Source organism: Eptatretus burgeri, chromosome 12 (assembly GCF_056783735.1).
Source record: "Eptatretus burgeri isolate ZD-2024b chromosome 12, Ebu_testis_v1, whole genome shotgun sequence".
NCBI lineage: Eukaryota > Metazoa > Chordata > Myxini > Myxiniformes > Myxinidae > Eptatretus > Eptatretus burgeri.
In genome coordinates this window covers 27208505-27235495 of record NC_140972.1, presented here as the reverse complement: position 1 = coordinate 27235495, position 26991 = coordinate 27208505, and the positions used below count along the sequence as shown (strand labels likewise).

The 26991-nt window shown below is 44.5% G+C and overlaps 1 protein-coding gene across 1 annotated transcript; it reads left to right on the top strand.

The window, feature by feature from the left end:
• Window positions 1-7599: 7599 nt before the first annotated feature.
• Window positions 7600-23653, top strand: PSMB1 (proteasome 20S subunit beta 1). Its single transcript, XM_085849903.1, has 6 exons — window positions 7600-7786; window positions 11305-11412; window positions 16900-16981; window positions 20363-20492; window positions 21665-21771; window positions 23137-23653. Exons 1-6 carry the CDS (start codon window positions 7716-7718, stop codon window positions 23299-23301), a joined length of 663 nt encoding a protein of 220 aa, XP_085706029.1. The 5' UTR covers window positions 7600-7715; the 3' UTR covers window positions 23302-23653.
• The last annotated feature ends 3338 nt before the right edge of the window (window positions 23654-26991 follow it).

The window sequence follows — 26991 nt, the reverse complement described above, 5'->3', positions numbered from 1 at the left end:
TCTGATGCAACACCCTCCATAGGTTAGTGTCGGGTAATTCTTGATGGCGACTCTTTGTGAAGGACACCGTGGGATCTTTAACATCCACGAACTAATGCAGGCACACAGGGTCCCATTTAACCTCCATGGTGACGCAAGTGCACACACTGATGAAGCCCCCTGCCTGTGAAACACCGAGATGACGGTTTATAGCTGGGCCAACATTCGAAACCTGGCTGGACGACGTAAAGGCGAGTGTGTGTACCTCTTGGCCATCCTGTTCTTCATTGCACGGCCCGCGAGCCACTGGCGGCCCCTGGTGGTCGAAAGTGCCCCCCACCCACCCCGACGTGCGGCCGATAATATTCAAATGTGAAAACATCCCCATCATAATCCGCCACAAATGCCATCAAGTTGACACAATGGTTACAAATGAGTGTTACAACGTGAAGCATAAAAGTAACATCACGATATCAGGATATGGTTTCAGTATTCAAACGATTCTGCTTGCAGCCCGGTTAACCTCAACGAAGAAGAGTATGTGGACTCAGGGTCTAATAGCAGCCATTATGGAGTAAGAGTATGTGGACTCAGGGTTTAATGGCAGCCATTATGGAGTAAGAGTATGTGGACTCAGGGTCTAATGGCAGCCATTATGGAGTAAGAGTATGTGGACTCAGGGTCTAATGGCAGCCATTATGGAGGAGGATTATGTGGACTCAGGGTTTAATGGCAGCCATTATGGAGTAAGATTATGTGGACTCAGGGTTTAATGGCAGCCATTATGGAGTAAGTTTATGTGGACTCAGGGTCTAATGGCAGCCATTATGGAATAACATTATGTGGACTCAGGGTTTAATGGCAGCCATTATGGAGTAAGATTATGTGGACTCAGGGTTTAATGGCAGCCATTATGGAGTAAGAGTATGTGGATTCAGGGTCTAATGGCAGCCATTATGGAGGAGGATTATGTGGACTCAGGGTTTAATGGCAGCCATTATGGAGTAAGATTATGTGGACTCAGGGTTTAATGGCAGCCATTATGGAGTAAGAGTATGTGGATTCAGGGTCTAATGGCAGCCATTATGGAGGAGGATTATGTGGACTCAGGGTTTAATGGCAGCCATTATGGAGTAAGATTATGTGGACTCAGGGTCTAATGGCAGCCATTATGGAGTAAGATTATGTGGACTCAGGGTTTAATGGCAGCCATTATGGAGTAAGTTTATGTGGACTCAGGGTCTAATGGCAGCCATTATGGAATAACATTATGTGGACTCAGGGTTTAATGGCAGCCATTATGGAGTCAGAGTATGTAGACTCAGGGTCTAATGGCAGCCATTATGGAGTAAGAGTATGTGGACTCAGGGTCTAATGGCAGCCATTATGGAGTAAGAGTATGTGGACTCAGGGTCTAATGGCAGCCATTATGGAGTAAGAGTATGTGGACTCAGGGTCTAATGGCAGCCATTATGGAGTAAGATTATGTGGACTCAGGGTCTAATGGCAGCCATTATGGAGTCAGAGTATGTAGACTCAGGGTCTAATGGCAGCCATTATGGAGTAAGAGTATGTGGACTCAGGGTCTAATGGCAGCCATTATGGAGTAAGAGTATGTGGACTCAGGGTCTAATGGCAGCCATTATGGAGTAAGATTATGTGGACTCAGGGTTTAATGGCAGCCATTATGGAGTAAGTTTATGTGGACTCAGGGTCTAATGGCAGCCATTATGGAATAACATTATGTGGACTCAGGGTTTAATGGCAGCCATTATGGAGTCAGAGTATGTAGACTCAGGGTCTAATGGCAGCCATTATGGAGTAAGAGTATGTGGACTCAGGGTCTAATGGCAGCCATTATGGAGTAAGAGTATGTGGACTCAGGGTCTAATGGCAGCCATTATGGAGTAAGAGTATGTGGACTCAGGGTCTAATGGCAGCCATTATGGAGTAAGATTATGTGGACTCAGGGTCTAATGGCAGCCATTATGGAGTCAGAGTATGTAGACTCAGGGTCTAATGGCAGCCATTATGGAGTAAGAGTATGTGGACTCAGGGTCTAATGGCAGCCATTATGGAGTAAGATTATGTGGACTCAGGGTCTAATGGCAGCCATTATGGAGTAAGATTATGTGGACTCAGGGTCTAATGGCAGCCATTATGGAGTCAGAGTATGTAGACTCAGGGTCTAATGGCAGCCATTATGGAGTAAGAGTATGTGGACTCAGGGTCTAATGGCAGCCATTATGGAGTAAGAGTATGTGGACTCAGGGTCTAATGGCAGCCATTATGGAGTAAGATTATGTGGACTCAGGGTCTAATGGCAGCCATTATGGAGTAAGATTATGTGGACTCAGGGTCTAATGGCAGCCATTATGGAGTAAGATTATGTGGACTCAGGGTCTAATGGCAGCCATTATGGAGTCAGAGTATGTAGACTCAGGGTCTAATGGCAGCCATTATGGAGTCCTGCAGGCGGTGTGGCGGCTTTCACACCGATGTCTTGTCGGCAAAAGTGCCCCCCCCCCTCTAAAAAACAGTGAAGATCTCCATACTCTCGGGCCTAGGCCAACCTACAAGCCCTACATATAGTGTAAGTGATTATGCAGGTTTGATATGGACATTGAAGTGTCCCGTGTACCGGCATTAGTTGGTGGCCGATGATGGATATCCCATTGACGAGGAATTAAATCTCTGCATGTTGGCGAAACGATATGTTTGTCGACAGGAATTTTGTCTCGATGGAAGTGGTAACACGAATCTTGTGTTTATATTGGAGTTGATGGACGTTGTGGTGAATTGAAGGTCGTGACGTGTGATCACATGTTGCACGGCTCGAGCACGGAATAGATAAAGCTAAGGTTCCGCTCGGTCGGGGGGATTGTCCCAGGGGCATTGTCGTTTACGGCGGCGGTTCACTTGGTGCTCGTTGAATGGTGAGAATTGAGAGTATATCGGACTCCGGGCTTATACTGATTTATTTTGCGGTGATTAGTTGCACGTGTATACCTTACTGCTTATGTACTCCTTGCTGCACCTGTATCCCTTGATGTGCCCGTAGAAGCGGCTTCAATCAAATGGAATAAAGCCTACACTCTGAAGGTTCTTCTCTCGTTTTCATTTCAATTTATTCCATTTGGTTTTCTCGGCTCTCTCAACCAACGATGGACAAGATCTACAAACCAGAGAGGTTCGACGCAGACCCAAACGCGACTGACTCAGAAATGAAATGGTCGCATTGGTTCTGTTCCTTCTCACACTATCTGACCATCATCGAAGAGGAAGCCGACAAATTGGCCGCCCTTGTGAATCATGTCTCGCCCAGCGTATACAGGCTCTTCTCGGAGTGTGACACCGAGGAAGCAGCGATCGACGTGCTGCAGGCGCTCTACGTGAAGCGCAAGAACGAGGTATACATACGACATCTTCTCAACACACGCAAGCAAGCAGCCGGGGAGACAATCAATCAGTTCCTGCAAGCTCTGAAACAGCTGGGAAAAGACGGCAGCTTCCGGGCCATAAACGCCGAGGAACACAGAAATGAAGCGACCCGGGAGGCATTTATCCAAGGACTCAGATCAGCCCACATACGGCAACGCTTACTAGAGAAAGCGCAACCCACTCTTGAAAAGGTAGTTGACCAGGCTCGAGCGATGGATACGGCTCAGCAGCAATCTGAGTCATTTGGGACACCGATGCTGCTAATGAACGCCGCTACGGTGGAAACTCAAGGAACCCCACAGACACAGACACAGCCTGACACAGGGGATGGAGAAAAACCCGAGGAGTCGGATACCCAGACCTCGTCAAACTCCTCAGCAACTACTCCGGTTGGTAAATGCTTCTTTTGTGGGTACAAAAGACACCCCCGCCACAAATGCCCCTCCAGAGATGCCACATGCATGAATTGTGACAAGAAAGGGCATTATGCCAGGGTATGTAAATCTACTCTACGGAGAAATAAACCCACTTCTGCGGCTCTCTACTCACAAAAGAAACTAACTGCAGCCTCACCGGGGAATCTATCCAAGGCTATCATCAACGTACGAATTAACGGGCATATGGCTGAGGCACTGATTGATACCGGTAGCTCTGAAAGTTTCGTCAACAGCTCGCTAGTGAAGGGCAGGAAATGGATAATCCACCTGACTGACAATACGGTATGCATGGCCGCCACCTCACTGCAGTCCCGCGTACGAGGGTACTGCAATGTTGAATTGGACGTAAAAGGGTACACGCATCGGGATGTAAGGGTACTCGTGCTTCGTGATTTATGCGCAGACGTAATTCTGGGTCATAATGTCCTCAAGCAGCACACGAGCGTCGAAATACCCTTTGGAGGAAGCAAACCTCGTCTAATTTTAAATGCCTTGACTACCGCAGAGGTAACGTCCCCCCAGCTGTTCGCTAACTTGTCGCCGGTCTGTAAACCGATAGCGATCAAATCGCGGCGATATACCACTGCTGATATGAACTTCATCACTTCAGAGACCAAGCGATTACTGGAAGAAGGAATTATACAACCGAGCGATTCGCCATGGCGCGCACAGGTGTTGGTCACCGCCAATCAGAATCATAAGAAACGAATGGTTGTCGATTATTCCCAAACGGTCAATTGTTTCACCCAACTCCATGCCTACCCTTTGCCGCGCATAGACGAGATGGTCGAACGCGTGGCCAATTATAAGATATTCAGCACCATCGATTTGCGAAGCGCCTATTACCAAATTCCCATCCGAGAGGAAGACAAACCTTACACCGCATTCCAGGGAGGGAGGCGCCTCTACCAATTCAGGAGGATTCCGTTCGGTGTCACGAATGGAGTAGCTTGCTTCCAACGGGTTATGGACGACATCATCTCAGATGAAAACCTCAAAGACACTTTTGTTTACGTGGACAATGTCACAGTGTGCGGTAGGGATCAGGGAACATGATATGAATCTGGACAGATTCTTGAGCATTGCTAGAAAATATAATCTGACCCTCAACTACGAGAAATGCGTATTCTCGGCAAGGTCAATTGACCTTCTCGGCTACACAATAGCCGACGGCACGATTAAGCCCGATCCTGAACGATTGCACCCGCTCCGTGAGCTTCCACCACCTCAGGACCTGCAGACAATGCGCCGGGTGATAGGGATGTTCGCTTACTATGCGAGATGGATTTCCCAATACTCCGAGAAAATACCTCCCCTAGTGCATTGCAAAAACTTTCCACCAGATGCCGCTGTTGTAACAGCTTTCCACAACCTCAAAGATGATATCAGTAATTCCGTGGTATTATCGATCGATAGCTCGGTGCCCTTCGTGGTGGAGACAGATGCTTCAGATCATGCGATAGCTGCTACGCTTAATCAGTCTGGGCGACCCGTCGCGTTCTTCTCGAGAACTCTCTCTGGAAGCGAGCAGAGACACTCGGCAATAGAGAAGGAAGCGTACGCCATTGTCGAGGCCCTACGTAAATGGAGACATTACTTACTGGGAAACCACTTCACGCTCGTTACGGACCAACGATCCGTGGCATTCATGTTTGATGGGAAAAATAACATGAAAATTAAGAATGAAAAAATTATGAGATGGCGGATAGACCTAGCCTGCTATAGTTACGACATAGTTTACCGGCCCGGGAGGGAAAACCCTGCTGCAGACACCTTCTCTCGGGTCTACTGTTCGGCGACAATCAGTCGGGCTTTCCAAGACCTCCATGTGTCTCTGTGCCACCCGGGGGTAACCAGAATGGCACATTTTGTGCGCAGACAGAACCTTCCCTATTCTATTGAAGATATTAAACAAATGAATGCTTCATGCCCTGTTTGTGCTGAACTAAAACCCAGATTCTATGGCGCGGCATCTGGCAGACTGATCAAGGCCACTTCCCCCTTCGAGAGATTAAACATCGACTTCAAAGGGCCCCTGCCGACCGAGACAGACAACAGATACATATTCACTGTTGTTGATGAATATTCAAGGTTCCCTTTCGCATTTCCGTGCTCGGATATGACCTCGGCACTGTCGTGAAATGTCTGTCTGACCTCTTCGCTATGTTTGGGAAACCTTCGTACATACATTCAGACAGAGGGCCGTGTTTCATGTCGGCCGGGCTAAAACAATTCCTATTAGAGCACAGCATAGCAACTAGTTGAACGACGGGTTACAACCCACAGGGTAATGGGCAGGTGGAACGATATAATGGAGTTATTTGGAAAGCCGTAACTCTGGCGCTGAAATCGAGAGGACTGGGCCCTGAGCGGTGGGAGGTTACCCTTCTCGACGCTCTGAATTCCATACGCTCTTTGCTCTGCACGTCCACCAATGCAACTCCTCACGAACGAATGTTTACTCACCAGCGACGTTATGTTGACGGCCAATCGGTGCCCAACTGGCTAACCCATCCCGGTACAGTGTTCATGAAACGCCCGGTACGACAAAGCAAGTATGAACCCATGGTGGAGGGGGTCGAACTCATCGATACTAATCCAGAATACGCTCATGTCAGGCTCCCGGATGGCAGGGAGACCACTGTGTCGGTTCGCCATTTGGCTCCCTCAGGTACTCCTCCCGCAGGTACACCACCATCTGGCACTCCTCCCTCTGACATCCCCTCCCCAGGTGTTCCCCCCCCAGGAACTCCACCCGAGAATGGTGGTGACGGAGCTGCCGCGTTCCACCCGAGAGCAATCGGGGAGTCATCCCCGGCACGAGTCGAGGCTCACCAAGAGGAACGGAAGCCTCCCTCAAGTGAAACCGCCATTTACTCCCGGAGAGGTCGACGGATAAAACCCCCTCGCCGACTCAATCTGTAAAGGGGATTATCGGCATCCTCGATGCTCATGCTCCTATATGCTCGTTACATAATATATCGATGCTCATGACCATGCTCCTACAACGCAAAATAATCCTCACTGCTTGGCATGTATGCTTCTGTAGTTTAGATAGTTCGCGTTGCTTGAAATGTATCCTCCTGTAGCGCTGAAGTAATCATGGTGCGTTAGTTGGGCCTCTAGTTACATTTTAAAGACGGGGAGAATGTGGTGAATTGAAGGTCGTGACGTGCGATCACATGTTGCCCGGCTCGAGCACAGAAGAGATAAAGCTGAGGTTCGGCACGGTCGGGGTGATTGTCCCAGGGGCATTGTCGTTTACGGCGGCGGTTCACTTGGTGCTCGTTGAATGGTGAGAATTGAGAGTATATCGGACTCCGGGCTTATACTGATTTATTTTGCGGTGATTAGTTGCGCGTGTATACCTTACTGCTTATGTACTCCTTGCTGCACCTGTATCCCCTGATGTGCCCGTAGAAGCGGCTTCAATCAAATGGAATAAAGCCTACACTCTGAAGGTTCTTCTCTCGTTTTCATTTCAGACGTCACTAATAACTCGTATTCTACTATATTCGCTAATAAGTGTACCACTGTATTCGACACAAACCTGCATTCGATACGACCCTCGTATCTTATTTTTTTCTTGTGCATCGATTATAAGCCATGACGGTATAGGTAGCATCACTCCGAAATTTGGTCAATAATATTATAGCGCGTTTATTGCGATGGTCGTGCATTGCGCATATTCCCTTGCTGAGTTGATTTAATTTAAAAAAATGTTACGCTTCTGAGGAAATTGCGTCGAAATTAAGCGGAGAACGATCCCAGTCGATGACGTCACGGTGACGGCGCAAGTTGTTTCCTTTTGTGCCGCGAGTTGTTTTTTTTTAATCGAGCCTTTGTGCAGCGTCCACGATGCCGACGGTGATGGAGGATTGTGTGGGCGCGATACAGCACCGTTTTTCACCTTATTCTTTCAATGGCGGGTACGTACACTCGCTGGACTGCTCGTGTGGACTTCGGTCGTTAAATTTTGCAATGTTCGTCACAGGCCGCGAAAAGTCATTCCCTTTGCAATGGTCGTAGTTTTCGAAAAGGCCTCGAATACCAGGCAGGTTTTTACATCTTGTATCATTGCGCTCTGCGGCAGTTCGGCTCCCTGACGTGAGCCACTGGATGTGTCATTGCTGTTTGTTGCAAATGGATTCCTAATTATTGAAAATGTGGCCACACTAGAACGTGTCAATGAAAATGTGAACGGGATGCTTACTTGCTGCTCAGCATTATAAAAGTACTAGTGTGTGGCCGTACGTGCAAAAAAAGACAACTTTCAAACCACGTGCCAGAAACACTTGGGAAACAGCTGAAACGGATGAAGAAGAATGATATCAAACCTTGAAAAGGCACATACTCAGGTCCCCAGCGTCAATTGTGATGTCATATCAAACGGAGAAGAAGAATTGACGTCATATCAAACGGAGAAGAAGAATTGACGTCAATTGTGACGTCATATCAAACGGAGAAGAAGAATTGACGTCAATTGTGACGTCATAGCACCATGTCCTGTCATCGGTTTGGTAAATAAATGGCCATCACTTGGGAAACAGCTGTAACGGATGAAGAAGAATGATATCAAACCTTGAAAAGGCACATACTCAGGTCCCCAGCGTCAATTGTGACGTCATATCAAACGGAGAAGAAGAATTGACGTCATATCAAACGGAGAAGAAGAATTGACGTCAATTGTGACGTCATATCAAACGGAGAAGAATTGATGTCAATTGTGACGTCATAGCACCATGTCCTGTCATCGGTTTGGTAAATAAATGGCCATCACTTGGGAAACAGCTGAAACGGATGAAGAAGAATGATATCAAACCTTGAAAAGGCACATACTCAGGTCCCCAGCGTCAATTGTGACGTCATATCAAACGGAGAAGAATAATTGACGTCAATTGTGACGTCACATCAAACGGAGAAGAAGAATTGACGTCAATTGTGACGTCATAGCACCGTGTCCTGTCATCGGTTTGGTAAATAAATGGCCATCACTTGGGAAACAGCTGAAACTGATTAAGAAGAATGATATCAAACCTTGAAAAGGCACATACTCAGGTCCCCAGCGTCAATTGTGACGTCATATCAAACGGAGAAGAAGAATTGACGTCAATTGTGACGTCATAGCACCGTGTCCTGTCATTGGTTTGGTAAATAAATGGCCATCACTTGGGAAACCCTTGGGAAACAGCTGAAACGGATGAAGAAGAACGATATCAAACCTTGAAAAGGCACATACTCAGGTCCCCAGCGTCAATTGTGACGTCATATCAAACGGAGAAGAATTGACGTCAATTGTGACGTCATAGCACTGTGTACTGTCATTGGTTTGGTAAATAAATGGCCATAACTTGGGAACCACTTGTCCGATTAATATAAAAACCTTGAAAAAGCACATACTCAGGTCCCCAGCAATATACCTGGCAAGTTTCAATTAGATCAGACCAGTGGTTGTCGAGAAACAGCAGTTACAGACAGACAGGCAGACAGGCAGACAGACACACAGAGATTGCTGGAATTATAGATAGACTAGTGCGTGCCCGTAGGTGCAAAAACAAACAAAAAAAACATTTCAAACCGCGTGTCAGCAACAACAACAAAACTCACAGGCCGTTCCTTCGCTCTCGCGTGCCCGTACGTGCGTGGCCGTACGTGCAAAAAAAAATCAAACGAAGAAGAATTGTGACGTCAATTGTGACGTCATAGCACCATGTCCTTTCATTGATTTAGTAAATAAATGGCCACAACTTGGGAACCACTTGTCCAATTAATATCAAACCTTGAAAAGGCACATACTCAGGTCCCCAGCAATATACCTGGCAAGTTTCAATTAGATCGGACCAGTGGTTGTCGAGAAACAGCAGTTACAGACAGACAGGCAGACAGACACACAGAGATTGCTGGAATTATAGATAGATGAGCACTGAGAACAACCATCGGTTGGCAACCCTTGCAACCATACTTGGTGGCATACCTGTTATAGAGAGTGTCTGGCATAGAGCAACTATCTTGATTTAGCACTCGCTAGATCAGTGGTTCCCAAACTTTTTTGTCCATGACCCAAAATTTGAAATCGCATTTGCCTCGCAACCCAAATGATACTGGTACCTAGTGTACCTATGATAAAAATTGTCAGAGAAAATGCTTTTGACATGAAACCCCCCCCCCTCAAAAACTCAGATTTTGAGGGAGGGAGGGTTCAAGTTTGGGTCACGACCCTGGGTTTGGGAACCCCTGCGCTAGATAGACCACTCCTCCAAGAAACGGCTGAAGGAAACACGACTTCATCTATTATACTATAAGGAGGCGATTATGATGGCATCTGATGGACATTCTTGAGATTTAGAGGGAGTATGTGTGATAGGATCAGGGGCAACAGCTTGAGAGTTCGGAGGATGTTGTGGCAGGGGTGTTTCACTCGGTAGTTATTATTATTAATGCATGGAATGGTCTCCTTGGAATGGTGGTGGCAGCTGCAATTTATGGTGGATTTAAACTGCAATTTGATAGATACCTAGAAGCAGTGGGGTTGGAGTGGTGTCGGAGTATCAGCACTATTATGCAGGCTTCATGGGCCGATGCCTGGTGTTGGCTTTATGGTTAGGGTGGTGGGCTTGGGATCCTTGGGTCCTCAGTTCAAATCCCGCTCAGCTGTTGAATGAATGCCAGGTGGGGTTAACTCGGCCTGTCATCCTTCCGAGGTCAACAAAATGAGTGCCAGCTTGCTGGTATACTGTCGGAGTGGCGACCCGTCCAGGATTGTGCCTAACAGCCAAGGAGACTGCTTATGCAGCACGAACGCTCTGCACAGAGTGTGGTCCCAATCTCCTCCTCCTCGTTTAGGCAGAGATACCATGATGGACAGATGGATGCACAGACAACTTTTGAAGTTTTTTTTGTCAAAACTTGTCCACACCTTTTTGAAATGTCTAGCTATGCGGAAATCATTTTTGGCCCCTTCTCTCAATTATGAAGAATCACTTAAAAAAAAAAATGGTCGTGTCTGGATCTGGATCTTCACCAAAATCTAATCGATTTGTCCTTGTCACACACCCAACTGCTCCACCAAATTTTGCCTGAATCCACCCTTAACTTTTTTTAGATATCCTGTTCACAGACAGACAAACAGATAGAAGTGAAAACATAACCTCCATCCACCTTTGGTGGTGAAGGTAAATATTGGGGTTGGCAGGAATTTTTGTGGTGTGTCAGGCAGGAGACTGGAAAGTCAGCTATATATTTTTTGTTTTCTTTTTTTTTTAATGCCTTTGCAGTATGTATACAATATATAGACGTTAAAAGGCAGCATTTGTTCTCTTTGATGTTTGTTGCTTGAGTTTGAGTCATGGGTAACTGCATTTTAATAGTTGAAGGAATGATTTGTTTGTTAGTACAAACAGGAACTTATCTAAGAGGTGTACGTGTACTTTATCCCTGTGCTTTTCAGGACTCTACTTGCATTTGCGGGATCGGATTTTGCCTTGCTTGCTGCAGATTCGCGGCTCAGTGAGGGGTTCGGGATCCACAACCGCAACGCAGCCCGCTTACATAAGCTGTGTGTACACACTGATGTGTTGCTCTGTTTTAATTGCTGAATGAGAATTTTTTTTTGAGACATTATTTTATAACAGTCCTGGCTGTTGTAATATGATATATGGATAGAATCACTCTGATCCATTCCAATCTTTTTTTTATCGTGAGATTGTTTGTGATTGGTAGGGCAAATTTTTGTAGTGCTAAAAAACGTGAAAAGTTGCATTTATTTTTACCAACGTTGTGCAAAAAGGTAACTTAAAAACCATGCCCAGAGGCTACTGCAGCGATCAATTTTCAGTCATTTATTTATTAAATTCTCAAAGCCAACAAGTAGGCAAGGATACAATATTTTCATGAATTCAGCAATGATATGACATTTTAAAAGGTTTTTAAAGTCAGCATTAAATCAAATCACTCAAATTAATGGTTCATTGCTGTGATTGTAATACACAGAAATATATTTCTCAACGTTTTCGGGTGAGAAGTTAGTCTTTCGCTCGTAGTTTTTTTATTTTAACATCGAAAAAAGAGCGTTTAACACTCACCGAAATAACTTGACACTGACAAATTTGCGTACAAACTTGGTGGAATGTCACCGCGTGCTATATCCATTATCTGCTTTATGTCCTTGTTATGCTCCAAACGCCTCTCCAAATAAGACACCATCCCACATGGGTCATGCCGAAGCTGAGCGATTTAAGGTAGTTGAAAGCATCAGAGATCGTAAATGTATAACTTTCGTATTTAGTAATCAGCTCATTCAGGTACTTGCAGCCACGATCGATAGTGAGCAAGTCCTTCGCCATGTGTTCTGATGCTATAACTTCCTTCACTTTGGTAAAAAGCAAACCATCACCTTGAAATTCCCCAACGATTCTCTTGAAATCTGGCAAATTGTCAGCATAGTAGAAAGCCGCATTTGACCAGCTTGCCCAGCAGGTTACGATGGGCTGAGGTTGGTAACCAATTGCGGCAAACAACTTCTTATGGTCTTTGTTCTTGACAACAGCACTCTTGAGCTTGACGATCAGATTATCGACGTCAGAGTAATGGGCTCGAACCTTTTCAGCACAGGTATGAAGTAGATGTGCAGTACACATGACATGGAGTCGTCGCAGGTGGATTTGCTTGAGGAGGCGTTCAGCAGCAGTCATGTAGCACACAGTGTTGCTCAAGAGTAGAGCAAAATTTGACCGATCAGACTGTCATGTTTTGATAGCATCATCCACTGCATGTATTACTGTATGTGAGTTGACTGAGGCTGGAAGCTGCTTGCTGTGCAGCAGGAAAGTCTTTTATTGTGATTCGCCATTGCCCACGGGAGTGTTAATATACTTTACACCTGCCACCTTTGCTTCATCAATGACCATAAATATGTTCTTCCCCTTGAGCAAGTTCTGGATCCACAATGTTTCTTTCTCTGCCATTGATGCCACTCCCGATCGGCAACAGGACTCCGAAGGTGCATTGTAGCCCATGAATTCAAATAGTCAGTGACTTCACCTCTGGATTATTGACTTTGTAGAGAGGTATATCTGCTGAGAGGAAGCTCGTAACTACCTGATCAACAAATTCTTGTCCCTTGCTTACGTTCTCAGCTTACAGCAATGTCTTGCGAGGTTCATTTTCAGCATCCTTGGCTCTTGTGTGTTTTGTTCTGTCGTGATGGTTCAGAACACTGGACCGTCGTTCGTGGCACGCGACTGTAGAACATAGCTTGCAGAACAAACTGTTCCCAGAAGTTACTACGAACGCAGTTGGAAATTCTGCTGCATAGGCTCGTACTTTTGCAATAGAAGAAGCAGCTTCCTTGAACATAATTGGCAAGTAAAGCTGATGTCCTTATAATGGAGATTAAACTCGATATTTAAGTACAAGGAGGAAAGATATAACAACTTGAATGCAAACAGGAACACCACAGCAACACATGACAGGAGGTCAGTTCATTCACTGCACAGGTGATACTCGATCAAAATGTTTTTTTTTTCCACTTCACTCAAGCGCGACCCCGCATGGCCGAGCATTTAGCAGATTTAGCCACTCAAGTGTGATCAACGCTTGAGTTATAATGAAGGAATGTGTGATTAACGCTTGAGTTATAATGAAGGAATCGAGGAAGTTGTAATGAAGCGGAAGTTGCGCTTATAATAAAAAAGTTGCAAAGTTGCACTAACGAGGAGAAGTTGTAAAAATATTGCGCTTGTAACTCCCTCCCACTGCATCCTCAGACAAAAAGAAAGCAATATCTTTGTGTTTTGCAATATGGGAATGTCGTGAAAAAAAAGTTGCAAAAAATTTCCCTGGTTATTGGTGCTGGTAAAATGGGTCGCATGGCACATGTGTGCATTTACGTCATGGGGTTTGAAATGTCGTTTATACAAAAACAACTTACATTTGGTTCCTTTTATTTTCTGCCACACGAGCATCTGCCATCTGTCGATTACAAAATGTATATTGAAAAGTCAAAACTAATGCTCTGAGTATTCATTGAGTATTTTATGATTTTATGGCTGTTTGCAATTTTTCATGAAAGTACAAGCAAGTAACGATCAGTTTGTCGTTTCGGTTTGCATCATAACGTTTTAGCATCGTTGGCAAATAGGGGACATTATTTTCGGTTTTATGTTGTTGACAAAGAATATATTGTGAAAATATCAAAAAATCAATTAATTAATTGCAGGGAAAAGCCATCAAAGTTTACTCATGGGGTCTGGGAGGTGTAAGAGCAGTACAGAGTGACTGCCACCAGGACAGGGTTCAGGTCTATCAAACTGGAGGAGAAAATGGCCAGGGAGAGATGTCAAGGACATCCTGTGGAAGGAAGGATTATGTTCAACAGATGATGTCTGGTTTATCAGCAGCGGCCTGGATTGAAAGATTTGTGAGGTGCAGAGGCCTCGGATAGTTGAGGTCCACACAGTTATGGACGGGCGGAGGCTCTGTTGGCAGGGTGCAGGAACGTGGAGTGCAGCAAGGAGAGTGAAGCTGAAGCTGCAGTGTCATTTGTGAAAGGACTGGAGAGGAGCAAGACCAGGAGCAAGCAATCAATTTCATGTTCCGATGAGGAGGCTCTACGATGGTCCTGTTCCATGCTCGAGCCGACCTACAGAACACGTACTGTCGGACAATGAGGCGATCACTTCTACCTCTTCGTCTCCATAACTCCACCACTCGCCTCTACACCTACCTTGACTCACTCAAGCCACAACGCCCCCTCCCCCAATGTAAATGTGAACAAATATACCTTATTTTATACCTATAAAAGTATAAGTACCTATTATTTGTCTTTTTTAATTGTTTTATGTAATATATAATTTTTATTTGTGTGTAAATATATCTTGTACTTACTTCCCTCTATTATTTAGTATTACAAGCAGAGTACCTGCCCTACGGGTGATCTTCTGTGTTGGAGTGGCGACCCATCCAGGATTGTGCCTAATAGCCAAGGAGACTGCTTAGGCAGCACCAACACTCTGCACAGAGTGTGGTCCCAATGAATAGATGGATGGGTGATCTTGTTCCAAGCATGCAACACGTTTCTGACGCATACCTTTATTTGGGCGGTGTATAGGTAAACAAAACCCAAAAACCCAAGTTACACACATGAAGCAAAAACATCCCTATTGCTTTGCTTGCAATTAAAAGCACTTCACTGCACTGGAAAACGTGGGGACAGGAATACTGTACAGTAAATGGTGGAGGCATGTTATACCCTCCCCCACCTGGAGGCAGTGCTACATGATACACATTTACATGGAGAATTTGCGTCCCCACCCCTCCCTCCCCCAAAATCACTGGCAAAGATTAAAAAAACATCCCTATACATTATTTGGGTTCATACTGATCCTGTGTTGCAAGTCTGGATGTAATCAGCCCAGAACTGTCGGAGGAGTAGTGCGACAAACAGACACTGGTCCATGAATTATCGTAAAGATTCTTCCTCATTAAAAGGTATAATTTTTGATCTTTGAAGACTTTGCATATGGAGTATTGGAGTGCTGGAATGTATCCTGTATTTTAGTTCATTCTTATTGGAAATAGCTGATCAGTTTATGTCTTGTTTTCCAGGAACGTAACCCAACTTAAACTGATCATTGCCAGTATAGTAATACCCTGCCTTTGATGCAATACTCTGACTGAAAAGCATCAGGGTGATGTGATATATAAAAGGCAGCAATGCTCGCACTGAGACAGTCAGACCAGGACCCACACAACCACGGACAGACAGCCCGAGATAGCAATTGAAAGAGCCACGGATCAATGTTGGGGACCCACAGAGTTGGACGTCCACCAACACCAGGAGCGGAATCACAGAGCATAGCCCAGCCAGGAAGCCCTACCGGCCACAAAGCCACAGCCCAGCGGAGAGCTTTGCCAGTAACGGAGACCCAAGGGTGACACCAGATCAGGAGAAGGGACTGAAGACATGCCACCAATTTTTTTGTCTCCAGAACAACCTGCACCGCCCCTCCCGGCATGCGCACGCACGCACATACACATACACACATCAATTATTTTGTGCATCTTGCATTCCCGATTGAGTCTGAGTCTGTCCATGTCAACATTAGTGCTAAGCATAGCCAGGAAATTGTTACTGTTCTGTTTTTCGCTGTCTTGGGAGTGAATGACCAGTGGTCTCGCATCGCTCGTTAGGGAGCTGAGACTGCTACAATATATTCCTCTATTAACCAGTCTTGTCAGAAACCTTGTTAAGACTCGGTAATCATCTCCCATCATTGTTATTGCTTTTGATTGACATGTACAAAAATAAGCCAAGGAATCTTCTCAACTAATTATTGAGAGAGGTATGCTTACTGCCATTGGAAAGGAGATGAAGTGATATTTTGGGTGAGATCCCTTCTTCAAAAGAGGAGAGTTAGTGAAGATAGCCCGCTTTTGATTTGAACAGAGCTCATGCCCGAAATAGAATTTCCCATAAGGGTTTGCATATCTTTTGAACAATTGCTTGAGAATTTTTTTATTTTACCATTGTACAAGTCAGCTCTCATCTGTATAAAGACTATGGTAGTCTTCCATAATGTCTTTAAAAAAAAAACAAAAAAACCGTTCATTTCACTTTAAAATTATAAACACCTTGTAGTGTTTGTGGTCATTCAGTTTTAAAAACATATTTTTATGGTGCTTTTAAAGGGAACAGCATGACAGTTTATACTCTCAATTATTTCACAACTAAGTTGCCCATTTCATACAACATGATGTCTGTCTATTTTCACCAAATAATGAGGTATTGAAAATAAAATTGGTTTAGTTTTTAATTAAATGGAAAGTCCTTGCACCTCATTTGATAACCTGTCAGTAATGACTAAAATTTTGATTATCTTGGTGATGCGACTCATTTTGCTCTCACCTGTTGTATTTGATCACCCAGCGAAGTTTGAAGTGACAGCCTTCTGGGAATTGAAATATGTATGAAGTTTGTTTTCTCATTCCAGGTTGATTCCTCAGTTAGTTGGGTAAAATAAACCTGAGGTTTTGTGTTCCTCAGTTCTGAATCCTGCGTCTTGGCTTGCTGTGGATTCCAAGGAGACTGCCTTTCTCTTCTGCGCATCCTTGAGGCACGGGTCAAGGTTCGTTCTCTTTTGGATTTTTTCACTTCTCCAGTCGATTATTAGTCTTGACCATTCCTGAAGGGATGGGACAGGCTATTGTACTTGGTTTGTGTGTTGGTGAGTTTGATTCCACACACAGATCTACTTTAATGTAGAGCTTTCATTCTTGGATCTACTGTAATCTACAGGTAGTGGAGGGAAAAAAAATGAAAACACCAATGTAAAATAATTTAATAGGGTGTTGGGCCACCACAAGCAGGCAGTACAGCTTGTATACGCTGTGGTATCGAGTCCACCAGCGTCTGGAGTTCTGCAGGAGGTACGCGGCACCATTCTTCCACAAGAAAGTCAATCGACTCATCTGTTTGATGGAGGTGAAAAACAGTCTCAGCCATCATTACAGAATATCCCATAAATGCTTGATTGGGTTCAGATCTGGTGATTGAGGAGGTCAGAACATATTGATAACATCAGTGTTAGGGTTATCAAGGTTATCAAGCTCATCAAGCCATTGGCCGACCACATATGCTCTGTGAATGGGGCATTGGTGGGTCTCCTCTTGCAGCCATACTGGTCATAATTGTAGGCAACAAGGCCTGTGCATCATTTTTCATACATGACCCTAAGCATGCTGGGATGTTAATTTATTGATTAATACACGGGCCACACTTGTATGGAAGTTGTTGCTTGGTATCCCTCATTTACCCAGATGTTTTTTTATTTTTTATTTTTGGGGTGCACTACTCGTATGTACTCTGACAAGGCTCTTCATTGTTAGTTGCTCAGTCTAACTACCCTGCATACCTGCACTGCAAAGCGAAAAGCGGTGTTAAGCAATTGGTTCGTGTCTGTCTGTCTTTGTCTACAAACATCAGTTTATCATCAAGGAACCATTGATTGAAATTGAATGTTGTAATTTGAACATGAATCAGAAAACGAACCTGGAGTTTTGTAGTATTTTCGTCCCAAGCACGCATGCACACAGAGGATTGAGGTAATTGTTTTACTTTGTCTGTCTGTCTGTCTCAGTCAAACAAAATTGAAAATAATTCCAAACCAGAAACATACTGTTTAAGGACTTGATGACACAAACAGGCACATATAACTAATATAACATGTTAAATAATGTGGTCCAAAAGATGCAGCAGCAACGGTGTTAAACTTCTGAAAAAAATTTTCTCCGACCTTTGCAATCTTTGTTTTATTTAAATTGAATTATATACTTGAACACAAGAACACAAATCACCTTTTTGGCACTTTCAAAACCCTTCCATTTTGCAGTACTTCGACAAAATATTACGGCATTTTACATCATCTCGACCAATCAAATTTGCCATTCACAGACCCTGCCCTTGTACTTGTTTTTCAAGACTGATCGGGGGAAGGTTTCTGTGATCTCCTGTTATAGGAAGAGAGTTTGGTGAGCAGGACAGTGCCAGACCGTGTCAAAAGCACGCGATATGTCTAGGGATATGGCTCTGATTTCATGTATGGCATTGAGTACCTCCATCCATTGTTGGGAGAGCAGAAGCAGCATATCCAGAGTGGAGTGACCTGGTCTGAAACCAAATTGATGATCAGAAATCAGGCCATTGGAGAAGAGGAAGGATTTAATGTCTGAAGCGATGACGGATTCCATAACCTTGCTGATAATTGGGAGAAGGCTGATTGGTCTGTAGTTTCAGGGATCTGTTTTAGCACCTTTTTGTGCAGGGCAGTAATGTTTGCTGATTTCCAAGTGGATGGCAGATGACCTTGAGCAAATGAGAGGGTGAATAGAACAGAGGGTGAGCAAGAGCAGAAGAGTAGGTTTTTAGGAAACGTGGGCTGATGCCGTCTGGACCGGTTGCAGAATCTGAGTCGAGGTTTGACAGCAAGCTCTCCACCTTGTCAGAGGAAAAGGACACAGAGTCCAGGGACAGTTGGATGTGACTGGGTAAAGTGAGTACAGAAAGCGATGGGTTTCGGACACAAGATTTCGATGCAAACACCGAGTTTTATCTAGGCATTCAGCCTTTTCACATATGGTATCAGCAGTGTGGCCATTTGAGGTAAGGGAGGGGATGGAGGGGGAACATACACGAGAAACAGATTTAGTTAGAGGCCACCAGGATTTAGAGGAGGGAGAGAGGTTTGAGAGTTCAGACTTGAGATGAGAAAGATGTTGTTTTCTGGCTCTCCTGTGGGTACATACACACTTGTTCTGAGCTTTATGGAAGGAACTGAGATTACCCTCAGTTGGTTTTGCTTTCCATGAGGCAAAGGCAAGTTGTTTCAGGACAACTGCCTCACCACAAGCTTCAGTGAACCAAGGGCGGGAGGAAGCGTAGGACAACTGAAGACGACAGGGGATAAATCTGTGCATGAGAGAGCACAAGTTTATTTGAAAGAATTCCCAGGATGAGTTGATGTTGGAGAAAGTAGCGATGGGAGACCAGTTTCGAAGTTCGATGGCTGCTTGGAGACCCTGCCTGTCGGCTTGAGTGAAATGCCAGATTCGACTGTGCTGAGGTGGTTCTCTGATAACAGCCAGAGAGATGTCCACTTTGACAAGCGATTTGCTGCCCTTTTTTTGCTTATTTATTAGATTACCTTGCTTCAAAACAAACATTGGTGTATTTTGGGTTTTCAGATTATTTTTTTTTGATATTTTTTTCTTTTTTTTGGAATTGCTAATTTGTCAGACATTTATGGAAATAGTGTTAGGCCTAAGTCACATTTGCTCTACGGCGAGGATACGGCGGCCGTACACCCTCTGAATTGACAGAAACATGCAGTGGCCGCAGAGTTTCTGAGGTGGCCTCGGGGTGGCCCTACGCCGTATGGCATATTTTACAGGCCGTAGGGGTCGCCGTGGAATTATAACGTGGAGTTATAACTTTTTTCATTTCTACGTTCGCTGTAGCAATTCGACAAGCCAAAACATAAAAACTGGTAAAAAAAAAAAATTAATAATAAAAAAATAACCCACTCGTTACCGTCCATCTGGCCGCACGATCGCCTTAGGGTCCCCTGCGGTCGCCTTGCGGGCACCTTGAGGCTACCTTGTGTCTGCCTTGAAAATTCTATGGCCGCCGCAGGAACGCCCTAAGGTCACCGTGCGACATCAAATCAAAGACCGTACGGCACCCCCACGTTTTCGGTCTTAACAATTTATGAATACCCCGTGTGGCTCCTCAAAAAATAAAAACATATGTGACTGCTACATTGTGTGACCGTGGAAATACTGCGCAGCCCGATAATTGCTAGTGGCCGTAGATTTTGGAGACCCCACGGCCGCCGTGGCAAATGTGACTTAGGCCTTAATATGTACTTGCTTGAAATGTATTTTGATTTCTAAAATTGAGAGATTTGTTTGGTGGGTTGTCTTATTCCTGTTTCTCCATTCTTGTTCCGCAGATGTACAAGCAGACACACCAGCGTCCGATGACCTGTCCTGCTATTGCTTCCTTGCTTTCTCAGCTTTTGTACAGCCATCGCTTCTTTCCCTACTACTGTTACTGCCTGATTGCTGGCCTTGATTCCCAAGGTAGAGTTATTACCTTTTTTTTTTTCTTTTTTTTTAAAGACTCGTATAGCTCTTGCAGACTCATGAAGGATGGGGATCAATAATTCCTTCCATGTTTGTTCAGTTGGTATGCATGCGACCCATAATGAAGTGCTCTGCCTCATGCAAAATTATTCCCTTCCGACCTCAGTACAAAGAAGAATGGGATGCTTTTTTATTTTATTTCATCTTCCAACATCAATACAGAACCAGTGTAGTGTAGCTAGTGTCATACAAGATGTGCACTTCACCTGAATAACACACTGATATCTCTATTCATCACACTGATATCTCTATTCATGGAGGAATTTGAGCTTGATTATGCAAGGCCGTTATAGCTTCAGACTGTCTGAGTCATGTCATCTGGAAAAGTGTTTGAGGTCTTGCATATGAAGCACAAGGTGTTTTGGATTGTGAAGCTACAATTGTTCTTGAGCAAAAAGATGGATTTCTAAAATAATCGAACGTGATCTCATTTCCACATTATTCAATGCTTCACCACTCAAAGCCGGCCCAATATGCAAATCCTCTTGTTTTCTCAGGATATGCAAATGAATAGGTAAATAAATAAATGTGACCTCGTCAGTTACCTTGCTGGTTGGATCTTGTTTCCTGAGATTTGCTCGAGGTTAGAGGTTACCTTTTAATGCTTATGATTTATCCGAGGACTGTAGTGTTTGAGAAGCTCCCGTATTTGAAAAAACCTTTTTCATTGTCTGACGACATCTCTGATAGTGGTGAATTCAAATCGAACATTTGGTATGCATTTTGTGAAATAGATTTGACGAGCAAAGTTATAGTGGAGTTGATCGAGTATATTTAAAGTTCCTTTTTGTATTGGCCATTTCATGGAATTGACGAGACGTGCAAACATTTCCGAGTCATAAAAGTGTTGAAATAATAAAGAAACTGCACAAATTGAAACTCGGGTTCCTTCAAGAAGCAAAACCGTACTCTTTATGATTGTGTTTAAAGGTTTGTATAATTACAAGATTGGATTCCATTCACTCGAGCATTCACATCCCTCGGGGCTTTTTATGTGGCTGTTTTGCTCAGGAATCATCAATTTTACCTCTCATGTATATTTGTTTCTCCTCTGCTCATTTCTTTGCTATTGTTTTTGCTGTAAAACTAGTTTTCATGTGCGTTCACAGGTCAGGGAGCTGTTTTCAGCTTTGACCCTGTTGGTTCATATGAACGAGTTCCGTTTTCATCACTTGGCTCAGCCAGTGCTCAACTGCAACCGTTGCTGGATTCGCAGGTAAATTCTCACCCCAAAGCTGCAGGTGTTGAGGTGCATCCGTACTTTCACCCACAACACTTCATTACGTCACCCCTTTGTGGTTTTCTTTTTATCCCCCGCCAACCAAGGAAATTGGCGGGGGATATAGAAATGGGTTCCGTCCGTCCGTCCGTCCGTCACATTTCGTTTCCGGAGCTTAACTACAAATCCCCTCAAGATATATTTACGAAATTTGGTACACATATCAAGCAAGTGGTGAACTGGTGCCTTTTGATGTCACATGGTTTGGCAGCCATGTTGGATTCAAGAAAAATATTAAATAATGTTTTCTCTGGATTCACATAACCTAATGAAGCGAAAATTTGCAACTATCATCTTCCATCATGTCTGCACACATAGTAAAAATTATGACGTCACAAGTCACATGGTTTGGTGGCCATCTTGGATAGAAAAACACACCTCATCCGATTAACACGAAACTTCACACACGTATTCCACTGGAGGATTGGAGGCAGAATGTAAATTTATGATGTCGTAGGTCACATGGTTCGTCAGCCATCTTGGATTGAAAATTAATAAATTTTTAAAATCTTCTTCTCCAGAACGGCTGGACCGATTGAGGCAAAATTTCACATACACTTTCCCCAAGACATCCTTTCAGAAGTTTGTTAATTTCTAATTGATAGGTCACATGGTTTGGCAGCCATATTGAATTTACCCGAAAACCTTCAAACATCATCTCCAGAATGGCTGGTCAGATCAAGGGGAAACTTCACATACATATTGCACACGCTTCGGGAATACAAGTTTGTTAATCCTCATTTACTATGGTGGGGGATATCGAAGACTTTGTCTTCAACGGATGCTATTTATTTTGTTATCACGATAACTTGTGGATCACTGAAGGGATTTCAACCAAACTTGGCACGAGGAAAGATTGCAACACAAAGATGAACTGATTCAGTTTTGGGCTCAAGCAAGTCCAAATGTCACGTGTCCTTTGAAAATCATTTTGCAGATCATAAATAACTCGAGTTGGAAGCATCTGATTTTTTTTTCCTCTCTCACTCTCACTCTTGCTCTATCCCATGTGACCTTCAATTGAAATCAAACGTAACAGTGGGGTGACATCTGACGTGGGTGGAGGCAAATCCAACGACGCGTTCGCATCAAATTCTATTTTCTCGTTTCATTCTAAAGCTTCTGCAAAGTGATGCACATTTGGTCACACAGAGGATCACTGCACAGCTTAACTACCAGTCGCAGGGGTTGAAGGAACAAAAAAAGTAAACCTTATTTCTGAGAATGATGCCTTATTTCTGAGCTGTTCTGATCTGTTGTTATTTTATTTATTTCTGCCTCATCTTATTCTTTTGTGTGTAGCTGTCCTCAGGTGTGCAACTATCTGCTTCCCAAGCAGAGCAGTTGGCCAGGGACGTGTTTGTGTCTGCAGCTGAGCGTGATGTGTACACCGGCGATAGTGTTCAGGTTTGCCTGGTGTCATCAGCTGAAGTGCATCGTGACAGCCACAGTCTAAGAAAAGATTAGGGTGGTCATGAAAATTTATGTTCGTATGATTTGTATGGACATGTGAGTTAAGTGTTTGGAGACCTGTGGCTGTATGTGCAATTGGTGTGAAATTTGCAAATGCCACATATATAAATATCACTTTGACAAAAGGATAAGAACAATACAAATGTTGTATGCATGTGAGAAGAAAAAAAAACAAACAAAAACAAAACACCAATGCTGAAAGAATGACATGCATGCACTGCTGTTTCCTTTTTTTTTTTATTAATATTTTGTTTTTAATGAAGGAGAAACTTGTCACTAAAGCTCAGAAAAAACATTTTTTTAAATGGCTTTTTTTTTTCTGCAACAATAAAACGTTCCCAAAATAGTTTTTTTGATACATCACCTCTTTCATTGAAACTTGTGTTGGGACAGGGTAATGAGCTTACTATGAGTGTCTGGGCCCTAAAACTACATTTATAATAGATATGTATACCTTATTGGATGCTGCATTTTAGGGTAAGTATATTGTCTTGTCACGAGATCACATGACATTCATTTGTCACCACATTGAATATCAAGCCTGCCCTGGTGGTCGTCGTCATCGTGGAATACGGAATGATGTTGGAATCTCACCTCAAAGTGTGCTCAAACCTTCAATTCTGATGATACTAATCCCATTCCCGGTTTGAGTACTGACACCCACCCTACTCCTGATTTGAGAAGGGCATGCTGCCTGCTTTTATTGTCCACTGGCAGTCACCCGTTGAAAAATCAATGAGGCTAGATGCATTGAGGAAGAGAATTTGAAATTTGAGAGCTATTCACGATTGAAAACTGGATGTTATTGCTGAATAATAAATCGATCTCTCGGAAGTTGTACATGTCTGGGAGTAAATTTTAAAAAAATCCCTTAAGGAGCAGGTGTTTGTAGTCGATCACCTCAGCAGATTTCAGTCTATCACCGACCATGACATGAAAATCGAAAGATCTCACTCCGCGGTGGACGAAAGGCAGTGAGGAGGGAGTTTATTTTGGTTAACCGTGCACTTTTGGTTTTATTGTACAGATTGGTGGTCTCTGTTCAGTGCTACTCATTCTTTTGACAGACTTAGATGACTACCATTGTGAGATTTCATTATGCAAGAATTCCAACAAGAAATGAGTCGATAAAGTTCTATCATGATACCATAATTTAATGAAGACGTGTTATAATTATGAATGAAATAAGGAGTGGGGGTGGTTCTTTGTCTCACCGACTACAATTTCAGCTGGAATTACCTTTTAAAACTAACATCTTGTTTAAAAATCTTGTTAAGCTTTGTAATAGAAGCTGAGAAAGGGTGGATGAGTGGGTCGCGCCTGGTGTTGGCCAGAACCCTTGCAGCAATTGCTGGTATGAGATGAGGATTCACAGTCACCATTCTGATGATGAACAACTATTTGTCATTTAAGCCACATGGCACAGCTTAACTGTAGAGGGGCATCTACTCCATGTTGATGAAGGCCAGGAAGCCAGAAATGTGTCCATGGATTGATTGCCAATCGAGGGGTAATGGATGACCATTGCTAAAACAAATTGGCTGACTGACCTGTGAACCCCAGTTGAGCAGATAACACTCTATTTGCAGTGGGTGGTTATGTCTCAGATTACAGGTTAACTTTTTAAACTGTAAAATATTTGTTTATATTATTACGAATTTGGAATTCGATTGCACACAACATACAGGTTCCTTTAGTCAGCTATGTCGATAAGTGCTTGTTCCCCAGATAGCTCACCTTCCATTGTTTAAATGTTTAGAAATCGATTAGATGCGCTGCGGATTGATTTAATAGTTAGCGATCGCGAAACAATGGAGACGTCCCTCCCCCTCTTCTGCGAAGAGGAAGAAGAGCCCTTCCGTCCCGTGATTCATGACGTCAACAACTCCCTCCCACCCATGGTTGAGCGGAGGATGGATCACGAGGGCATGAGTCACGGGGGAAGGGGGCGGAGAAGGATAAAGAGGAGATCCTTTCTTTTGTTCGTGTTGGGAGTTGAGGGCTGCGTCGTTCAGCAAACCTTCAGGTCCTGTTTGGCTTGGGTTAGGGTTGAGGCCTTCAGAAGCTTTTTGCATCTGCAGAGGAGTTGTTCAGCAGAGCTTCGGGTCCTGCTTGGCTCGGTAGGCTTTTTGGAGAGCTGCTTTGTTTGGAAGAAAGTTGAGCCGGTTGCTCGGCTCGAGCTGCAAATGGTGGCTTCTTCTTCTTCTTCTTCTTGGTTCGTGGAGCTCTTTGTTCTCCATTTTGGTTCCCGGCTTGGTGCGACTCATCGGCCTCTTCTTGGAGGTGGTTCCTCGGGGAAGCAGTGCATCGACAGGAAGGATCGGCGCCTCGTCTCACCAGCATGTGTTGAAAAGCGTGGGAGGATTCGCGGAAGCTCGGGAAAGATCGCGGCTCACGGCGATTGGATCCAGCTCGCTCTCGCTGGAGCCCGGGTCCGAACAACTTGAAGACCACACGAGGTGGACAGGTTCGAGATAGGTTCTGGGTTTCAGCTCACCTGTTCTCCGAGCTGTAGCCCGTTATTAAAGGCCTCAGCCACCATTACTTGGGGGTGTGTGTGTGTGTGTGCGTACGTGTGTCCGTGGGCCCGTCTAAAAAGTAGGAAATTGTTAAGTGCTTTGTGTGCTGTAAATCTTTGCATTGCATTTCGTAAAGTCGGAATAGTTCTGCTCTTACGTGCTTCCCGAGTTCCCCATTATTATTAATAAATACCCCAATTGTTAAATGTTTTCAGCTCGTCGCGTCGATTCTTTCATTGACTGAGCATTTAGTGTGTTGGGAGTTAGAAAGCCGCTGGTTTGCCTAAAAGGGGGACATTTGGACCGACGGTTCTCGGCGATTAAGCCGCTCGGACAGGCTCGCCTCGGCGGTTTGTTCCGTACGAGTTCCGTCGAGGGTGGAATACCCCGGTAGTTGGATTACGTGGGTATTTAGGTACATTTAAGATTGGCAATCGACCCTACCCCACGTGATCTGCCCATTGGCGTATTTCGGTTCTTGTACAAGGACCCGTCGACTCGGACTTATCCGGGCGGCGATCTTTATTCCGGGCGATCGGTCGGGCTGACTCGACTTGCGGCTCCGTTCAGAGCGGCCGGTTGGCGGCTGACCCCGGACCGTAACATTGGTGTTCAGGAGTGCGATTCGGCCTCCTCCGCCTCAGTAGCAAAATTCACGGAGTCGGATCAGGGGTATACGGAGCAAACCCCCCCCCCCCGTGTCCCCAAATTCCAAGCGTTATAAATTTTATTCCCAGCACGCAAAATGTTCAGCCAAGGCGAGTTGAGCCAGGTGGGTAGTGAAGTGGATGTGGAGTTAATGGAACCAGAGGCCCAGGACGAATTCACCGTGCAGGACTCCGTTATGCAGGTTGAACTCTCCCCGCAAATAAATGAAGAGCCCGAAGGGCGGCGGCTTTTGACACCCCCCCTCCCTCCGTCAAATTCCCTCCCCGGTCCCCAGCGAAGCCGCGGCCGACCGAGGCGATTCAGCTTGGTCGGGGTCAGCTGAAATCAACCGGGTGGGGAAAATGTTGATGCGGATGATGCAAGCGATGAGGGGCGATATACAAGCCACGAATAACAAAATGGATGGAATGGATGCAAATATGCAGAGCATGCGATTGACTCTCCAGCAGGAAACAAAGGGGGAATTGAAGGCAATCGGGACGGGCATAAGAGGAAT